The following is a 9704-nucleotide window of genomic DNA, read 5'->3' as shown; positions in this document are numbered from 1 at the left end:
ACATATAAAGATATTTTTATCTTTGATATAATTATATAAATTGATAAATTAAGATCAAAGTGCGCAGCAAAAGCATGGTGGGTTAAATTGATTAGAAATATTAATTCTTTGATTCTGAAGATATTATGGAATACATTAGTTGTTAATAAAAAATAATTTTTTTATCTGATCATAGTCGGATAATTTTTGTTAGTAGGTTGCTTCATTATAGATAATGCCAAGAAAGTCTAGATATCTCAAGTTTATTAATAGCTTGATAGTTCTGATATTAGTTCAAATTTAGAATGTCCTGACATAGATCTCATATTTTTTTTAAATTTAATATTGTTACTCGAACTGATATAGAAGATTGAGATTTTTCTTAAGATGAGAGTCTACATATAAAATTTATTAGAAAATCAAGTGAAGAAAGAAATCGATGATGGTAAAGAGTGCTCGATGTTTGATCTTTAATTATCAGGGGTAGTATGAGATAATTATGAATTTCGAGTGAAATGTATTAGACAAATAACGGTGGTATATTAATACAAGTTTAAAATGTTACAGTTCTTCAAAAAATTGAGAAATCAATAAGAAGGGATGAGTTTGAAATTTTAAATAATTTTGTTATAACAAGATCATGAGAAATAAATAATATATATGATATTATCGTAAGCTTGAGAATGACATGAAGAATGTATACTTTGAAATAGATATCTCAAACGACATAATCTAATTTCGAGGACGAAATTTTTTTAAGGGGGGGAGATTGTAGCAACCCGTATACTTGGGCCTGTAGCCCAGATGGCCCAACAACACAAAAAAAAAAAAAAAAAAAAATAGAATAGAGAAGGAGGAAGACTCCTAGCCGGAGTCTTCTTCCTTCACGATTTCCGGCAAAATCGGACTCAAAGAGTCCGGCTAGGGTAGGAAACCTCCACTATAAGATCCTCCAACCTTCCTTTAGGAATTTACAACAAAAATTTCGAAGTAAATCAAGGGGATTTGAGGGATTTTTCTCAGAGATTTCCGTGGTGGTTGATCGGAAGAAAAGAGGTCGCCGGAGCTGTTTTGGCCGCCGGAACAAGGTATTTCCTCTTCTCCTTGTTATTCTCCGGTCACTGGTGTTTTTGGAAGCCGGCGAGGTGCCGGTTCGGACTTCCGGTTCGGGCTCAAACAGGGATACCCTGTTTTTATGATTTTCTTCCTTCTCTGCCGCCGGCAACAAGGAGGGTGACCCTGCCGTCGGCCAGCTTGCATGCTCGGCCGTCGTTGCCGGATCTCCGGCCAAGTCGTCGGAGCCCGAGCCACGCTCTTTTTCCTCCCCTGTTTTGGCCCAACGGAACCCGCGGGAAGAAAAGAAGAAAGGAAGAAGAAGAAAAAAAGAAAAAGAAAAGAAAAAGGAAAAAAAGAAAAAGAAAAGAAAAAAAAAGGAAAAAAGAAAAAGAAAAGAAAAGAAAAAGAGAAAAATAAAAATAAAAATAAAATAAAATAAGAAGAAGAAGGAGAGAATTTTCCTCTCTCTCCTTTCTCTCTTCTTTCTCTCTCTTTTCTCTCTCCTCTCTCTACCTTCTCTCTCCAATTTCTCTCTCTAGATTCTCTCTCTATTTTCTCTCTCTAGATCTTTCTCTCTCTTTACGGATTTTGTCTCTCTAGGATCTTTCTTCCTCTCTGATTGCATCATGAATCCTAGAATAAACTTGAAGATGAAAATAAGATGATCTTAGGTTGCTCCGAAATTCGTGCAGTAGATCTGATCCCAGTTCGATCCTATTCGAAATTTGTAACACTTGATTCATATTGAGTTACCCTGATAGGACCTCTGATGATCTCGATCATGAGTGCCTCATCGGAAGGATATGAAGATTTCTCTCTCCACTTTCTCTCTCTACTTTCTCTCTCTAGAATTTTCTCTCTCTTCATGGATTTTTTCTCTCTAGAAGTCTTATGGATCAGTGGAGGATCCAGATACATAGACAAGTCCTAATTTTGGTTAATCCTAAGAGAGGTCCTCGATTTGTGTATTAGGATCGATTATCGATAATTTTCTCTATATATGATTTTTATATTTGATCAGGGTTATGAAGAGATGATTGTCTGCAAATGATATCGAGTGAAATATTTTGTTAAAGAAATTCATAAATCAAAGAAGAACATTGATTTCTGTGTTTGGATCAGTCATCGATAAAGGTAAGAATCCCTGTACATGATCACTATTATATATGCTATTTTACTGTTGGTCTTGCATTATTGGTTTTGCGTTATCGGATTTGAGATCGATGAATTTATTATACCTGAGATACTGTTATTTGATTTTGAGCATGAGTATGTTATGTCAATATATATGTATCAGAGATTGATGGCATGATTATATGGATATGACATATCTGAATTGATCATAATGCAAGACAGAATTGATTGATGAAATTAACACATAATGATTAAATGAAAAGAAAGAGATATATGGTATGGACTAGCCTTGTCATGTGGAACAGCCGGCCAGGAGCTTATGCCTGGGACAGCCCGCCAGGAGCTTATGCCTGGGACAGCCCCCACTGGCTTACAGGTGGATCAGCCGGCCAGGAGCTCATGCCTGGGACAGCCCGCCAGGAGCTTATGCCTGGGACAGCCTCTCACGGGCTTTGGTACGTGGGACAGCCGGCCAGGAGCTCATCCTGGGACAGTCTTGAAAGACTTTTTAAAGTGGATTCGATCCGGATGATGACTGAGGTATAGACTTGGATAGTCCAGAGCCAGAAAGAAAATGTTAAAAGTCATGTGATTATGAAAAGAGAAATGAAAGATAAGGCATGAAACAATTGTTGAACAAAAGTGTTTCACCTGTTAACATATGATGATGCATCTATTTTGACAAAACAGAAAATTTATGAATGTTTGCATTATTCTGGACATTGAACATGAGATTTTATATTTTATTGCTGATCCTTATTTTCAGACTATATTACTATATCAGTGTGATATGGGAATTCTTACTGGGCTGTAAAGCTCACACCCCTTCATCTTTCTTTTTCTTCTCAGAGTTACAAGATGTCCATGGTTGGCTATGGTATGGATTTGTGAGTGAGCGGATGCATAGATAGAGTACCGTTGATACTTGATCAGAGGATTGAAGGAATGTTAATTGTAATTATGCAAGTTTTATGAATTATTGTTGAAATTAAATATTATGGTTGATAAGATTGTAATGATTTAATTTGGCCTTGCATATTCTTTAGGGCTTGCTCTAAGGAGTGTGCGGCCATCACGTATCCGACCCGGGTGTTGGGTTCGGGGCGTGACACGTTCCCCGCCATCGCCCCCCTCCTTCTCCACCCATATCTCCATTCGGGCCGCTTCAGGCCGTTGGAATCAGAACTGGAGGATAGGGCGGTTGGATCTAGAGAAAGAGGTAGCTGCAGCTATAGGGTTGAGGCAGTGGGGCTTGATCGGAGGTAGTAAAGGTGGCGAGGGGAGAGGTGACGGTGGCAATTGGAGGTGAATGAGAAAAGAAGAGGGTCAAACGGGGCTTGATCACATTGACCAACGAAGAAGTGAAATGTATGGGTGGGGCTTGATCGGCGGCCGGAGATCGAGAAGGAGGTGGCAGGGAAGAAGCAGCCATAGCGATCGAAAGGAGTGGAGGTGGGTGGGGCTTGATCGGCCAGCCAGATATCGAAAAGGAGATGATTAAGGTGGCGTGGAAGGGGCAGGGCTTAATCGGTGGCAGTTAAGCCAGTGAGGGGAGAGGAGGCCACGGTGGTCAGAGGCAAAGGAGAAAAAAATGGAGAAGGGAGGGGAAAGAAAGAAGGAGACAGAATTTTCAAAATAATCAATTTATAAAAATATTTCTAAATTTCTAATTATTTACGGGATCAGTCAACTTTTAATTTTCAAATTATCTTCATAATTTAAATTATTCACCACACCAGCCGCGCACTTGACTGGTTAAAACTGATTGTGAATGGATAAATCAGTGCCATTTATCCTGAATCAAATGGTCAGAAATAGATTAATAATAAAAAAGACTAAAAAGGATTTTGGAATACCGTAGCAAAATTCTTCAAAATAAAGTATTACTAAAGGATAAAAACCAAAGGTAGATTTGTAATCCCACACTCTTACCTATGACATGCCTTACTTATGGATGATGAATCTCCAAAGTAACTCATAATATTTTTGTTTCATACTTATTAGCGTTTGACTGTCCTCAAACTTGATTTTGTAGAGCAACTAGTATCCTAACTCATTAACTAGTAATAATGCATCATCATCCCCAAAATAACTCAGTATTTTAATTTAAATCTTATCACAGGGTGAGAGTTTTCCACAAAATTGGTTCATAGAACGAATATCTTGTCTTGCTTATTAACCATAATAAGGTACGACAATGAACTTTGCTTATAAATTCCAATTTGATCCTTGTCAAAGACAACTTTGATTTCAATTATATCTTTCTTCTTGTTATCAAAATATTATTTCTTTTTTTTATCAAAATATTATTTCTTCTTAATAATATAATTTAGAGTCTCTTAAGGATAACTACAAAATAATTGTCACAAATGCCGTGCTTTTTGGGTACAAGATAGGTACACTCTACATGGTTTAAAAGCATTTAGTTCAGCAAATATGCGGATAGATAGGCGGATGCAAGCTAAACAAAAAAAAAAAAGCTCAGAGTCATTAAGTTTTGGGTGAAAGTAGTATAGCAACCATTTCAACTTTCTTTTACCATCCAATGTGAGACTATATTTTCACACATGCTTCCCGATAATCTCCCTCTTACGTGCACTACCCATATCGCTACCTAATCCCCTTCTCATCCAAATGCAACATCATATGCTCCTGTATTTTTTCAGCACACTTTTAGTGCACTTGCCATGTGCCCTTCTCATGCAATTGCACCACATTGTAGGTCACTTATCAACCTTACTCTTGAACGTACTATATTATGCTCCTGAGTACTTTTATCGCAATCCAATTTACTTGCTATGTCACATGCCCAACTCTTCAAGAATCAAGTACGATGGCTTACTCTCCCAAATCGAGAGTGCATTCATGTTCACTGCATTTTAAGCTTACTGCATGTTATTATTCCTTGCACAAGGGCATTATGAATTCTATAAATACTAACACACTTTGAGGGTTACACGAAGGAACATGACTATTAACTGTGATACGATAGGTTGTCAGGTAAGGAATTAGAACAAAATAGCGGGAGTCCCAAGGGAGTGGACTCAACTATTTGAATCCTAGTTGACCCAAAGATATTTAATTAGTTTTTAGCCCAGAAGTATTTTACTGTGCGTTGTGGAATTCTTTTTTCATACATGAATTCTCAACAAATTAAAAGTCAATTATGATCGAGCCTCTCATATTTTTCTCATCTTGACAGAAATGGAGTGCAAATCCACCTACTTTTCTGCAACAAGAGACACCGGATCAGCTTTTCCTATACTGCTGTAAATGTAGAGTTGTCCCTCTTTTCATACATATGCTTCTTGGATACAATTTTAAGATTGGATTAGCACCAAATTTTATTCTTAAATTAATAAATTAATTATTAGAATATTGATACTGAAAGCTTCCAGATTTATTGAACCACAACAGGTTGTTTCAAAAATCTCAATGGGATGATTTTATACTATTTGATTTAAATGGAGAAAGAAAAGCGAAATTTCTCAGAAGTTTGCTTCATTCGATATGCCAAATCATTGAGACAACCTGTCTTTTTTATTGTCTTTTTGCGAGATGCCTTATCATATGTGACAACCATTTAGCGCAAAAGATGAAAAAGCTTGTGAGCTTATAGATTGAGCAAAGCTTTGAAATAAAGCCAAGTGTATGACAAATCAAGAATAAGTAAAATTCTAATTCCTTAAATTTGTGATTAAGTAAATTATGCATAGTCTCCCGCGCATATGAGTGCAATTTTCTGAGCTCTAACCATTCTAAATTCAGATAAGTTCAAGCTTAGTCTTCTTAGCTTATTCACATAAGTTTAGTTATCTAAGGTCAAATAATATAAGCATGATGATATATAATATGACTTAACCCTCAAAACGAAATCAGCAATTCTCTATTGATAAACAAAATGAATTAGCATGAAACTGGTTATTTTATTAGAGTAGTACAAGTACAAGGTTCCACATGCAAAACTAGAGTGTGAATATGGATAATCCATTCTAAAAATTTCTGCATACACTTAAACAAAAAAGAAAAAAAAAAGTCTTGCAAACACCATTCAAGGTAACAAGAAGTCATGCTCTAACATTATGTTCTCTAAACCTAGTAAAAATCACTGCCAGGACCACATAAACGGTATCATATGCTTGATCTATAAGTTGAAAATAGGCTTCTCTCCATTTGTTGTTGAATAATAACGGGCCAAAAACAACCCAAAAACCTATAGCGAATCCTGCTCCAGTGCTCATATTCCACTTCATTTTAAATCTTTCTTTATCCATGGAATCATCATTTTGTTCATCCCCTCCAACAGCATTTGGACCTTGGTTTGTCCCATCATCTTTGCACTTTTGAGTTAATGGGAACCCGCAAAGACCAGGATTGCCGGCATAGATAGATAAGTCAGTGAAGGTTTGAAGTTGATTACCTAATGGAACTCTTCCTGAGAAGTTGTTATATGACAAGTTCAAGTAACTCAAAAAAGTTAGACCAATCATGCTTGAAGGAATTCTACCGAAAAGATTGTTTCTTGATAAGTCAAGTGACTCCAATTGTTGCAATGCACCAATCTTTTCTGTGATCTCTCCTATCAGATGATTTCCAGACAAGTTTAAGCTCACGAGTCCAAAAAGGCTGGTTAGTTCTTCTGGTATTGTTCCAGATAATTTATTATTTGAAAGGTCTATAATGATCACAAGTGGAAGCAATGTGGCATACTCAATGTATATTCCTTTTACAATCACTTGCATGTTTTCATTGTAAAGAGTATAATTTTTTAAAATTGTTCCATTCATCTCCCCCGACACTTTCATGGCAGTAAAATTCCCAAAGCTAGAAGGGATGGTTCCCGATAAATTGTTACTAGCCAGATCCAGGATTTGAAGAGCCCTAGTCTTGATAGATTAGGAGGAATATTTCCAACAAGCTTGTTTGATCGTAAGCGAAGGATCTTCAAAGACAACAAACTTTCTCCTATCCAAGTAGGTATTTTACCAGTGAATCTATTTTGTCCAAGATCAAGAGTATTTAATCTCGCACAACTCTTCAAGGATGAAGGGAGTTCTCCTGAAAGATTATTATTACTCAAATGCAATGATTCAAGAAAAAGTAATGAACAGATTGATGGAGGAACACTTCCAGATAGATTGTTGCTTGAAAAATCCATGACAATGATAAGGGAAGAGTGGTTCCAGCAATCAGGGAGCTCACCCAACAATAAATTTTTTGAAAGATCAAGAGCGTCATATCGAAAATGACAGAGGACAAGGGAATTTTACCATTTAAATTATTTGTGGAAAGAGAGAGATATTCCAAATCAGGCATACTTTTGCCAATGTCAAGATGAACCGCTCCTGAAAATGAATTGTTTGATAGGTCTAGTAACCACAATATTGAAGAATTAAATTTTGGCAAAGGTCCCTCAAAGTGGTTAGAACTCAAATTAAAATAATAAAGGTTGTTGAAGTCTGTAAGATCAGGTACACTGCCAGTGATCCCATTGCTGGAGATATCTAAGTCCCATATCTGGGAAAATGACCTCCAAAACCAATCTGGTATAGCGTCTGAAATTTCTGTGCTAGACATGTCTAAATTGGTAATGTTTTTTAGCATCAGGAGCCATGCTGGGAATCGTGGTCCCAGCTTGCAAGAACCAACATATAACCTTTGAAGCTGAAAAGGGGGAATCCAATCAGATGTCAGATTCAGAATTAATTGATTTTGTGATAAATCTAGATATTGCAGTTTGGTGAAATTGGCAAACTGCTCTTCAGACATCACACCCTTCAAAAAGTTCTCTTCGAGGAATAACTCAACTAACTCTGCAAGTCTTCCAAGTGATGCAGGAATAGGACCAGAAATTGAGTTGCCACTCAAATCGAGAATTTTGAGCTTTCTGAAGTCTCCCAACCAATCCGGCAAATAACCGCCAAGCTGGGTTTTCCGCATGTACAGAGTTTCTAAACTATTTTTGATGCATCCGGTAAACACGTCATCAAATTCATGCAAATTTTTGCTGATATTAATGTATTGCAATCCCAAATACTGTAGCGTACACAGCTCCCCAAGTTCAACCGAAATTTTGCCTTCAAGAAAATAATTACCAGATAGATCAAGGGCCTTGAGCGAAGCTAGATTCTTAATTGCAGGAGGAATGATGCCCAGAAAAATATTAAAGCCGAGATCAAGGTACTCGAGGCTGCTTATGTTGAACAACCAACCAGGTATCATCGAATTAATGGAATTTTCAGAAAGATCAAGAACAGAAAGTGAAGTAAAATTCATATGTGGAAGAGAGAGCGAAGTGGTGTTGATGCCACAATCAGATAAGTGTATCTCAATAACAGAAGGGAGTATGTTTAGTGCTTGCAGCCAGTGAACACCTTCTTTGAATTTCACACCCGTCATATTGAGATATCGCAGAGAAGAAAGCCGAGAAATCCAGATGGCATTATCAATGATGAGAAATCCAGATGGATTGTCATCAATATCGCCATAAAAATAATAATAATAATAATAATAATGACTGAGATCGAGATATTGGAGACTTGATAGATTCCCAAGCTGGTGTGGGACCAGTCCGCCCAAATTAGCACAGGAGAGGTTAAGATATTTGAGCTGACGGAATGAGCCCATGAATTCTGGGATACGAATTCCTCCAAAGTTGTTCATGCTCAGATCAAGATAATTCAGGTATTTCAGACCAAGTAAGGAAGGCCTCAACTCACCTCCCAAGGACCACTTGTTGTTTGGAGGATAGTATTCGAAGCATGATGGGTTGCGGAGGTCTAGCTTGACAACATGGCCGGTACGGTTGTCACAAGCCACGCCTTCCCATGTGCAGCAGTCATCACCCACCCAAGAAGATAGCCTGTTGGTGGGATCTTTGAGGCCTTCTTTGAACCCAAGAAGAGCATTCCTTTCGATGGGTATGCATCTCGGGATGGAATCTCCGTTGAGTTTTCTCACTCGAGCACACAGAAAGCAAAGAACAAAAGTAGAAGTTGGGTTCTTTTAAGATCCATGAATTTATTAGTTGCTGTGAGATGAAGTAGAATGATCTCTTTATATTAATTATTAGCAGGACAGAAAGCGTCTTCCATTGCCGTCCATGACCAACCAATGAATTGGTCTCTGAATATTCCACCTTGGAATGTAAGGTCGAGCATCCTTCCACACCACACATGACTTGTTAGCAGTCAAGAGTCCATGGGATATTTATGAAGATCTCTTGCCACACCACACATGACTCAATTGTTGTCAAAAGTCCTCGGGATGGTTATGAAGACTTCTTTCCAGACCACACATGAGTTGCGCTAGTCTAGTGGTCCAGGTCTGTGTAGGGGGCAGAGGTGATGTCGTGTGCATGCAATAATGCAGTGCTGCGTCGAATGAGAGATGGGAGAAATTAAAAAAAGGGAGAACAAATAGAACCAGGTTTTATTTAGACTTCTTTAAGGCGCGTTTTTGGGTGTACTCTAGTATCGAAAACAAATTCCATGTCTAATTGTCATATTTAGCAAAAAAATCTAACAAAAAAGCAA

General features: G+C 37.6%; 2 protein-coding genes across 2 annotated transcripts; both read right to left on the bottom strand.

Annotated features, from left to right (window-relative positions):
- Positions 1-6075: 6075 nt before the first annotated feature.
- On the bottom strand, positions 6076-6974 carry LOC140857495 (receptor-like protein EIX2). The gene has a single exon (XM_073256445.1). It carries the CDS (start codon positions 6972-6974, stop codon positions 6237-6239), a length of 738 nt encoding a protein of 245 aa, XP_073112546.1. The 3' UTR covers positions 6076-6236.
- Positions 6975-7245: 271 nt separating this feature from the next.
- LOC140857494 (receptor-like protein EIX1) lies at positions 7246-9184 on the bottom strand. Its single transcript, XM_073256444.1, has one exon. It carries the CDS (start codon positions 8830-8832, stop codon positions 7246-7248), a length of 1587 nt encoding a protein of 528 aa, XP_073112545.1. The 5' UTR covers positions 8833-9184.
- Positions 9185-9704: the final 520 nt, after the last annotated feature.

This window comes from Elaeis guineensis, chromosome 4 (assembly GCF_000442705.2).
Source record: "Elaeis guineensis isolate ETL-2024a chromosome 4, EG11, whole genome shotgun sequence".
In the NCBI taxonomy this organism is placed as follows: Eukaryota; Viridiplantae; Streptophyta; class Magnoliopsida; order Arecales; family Arecaceae; genus Elaeis; species Elaeis guineensis.
This window is presented reverse-complemented; position numbering and strand designations above follow the sequence as displayed.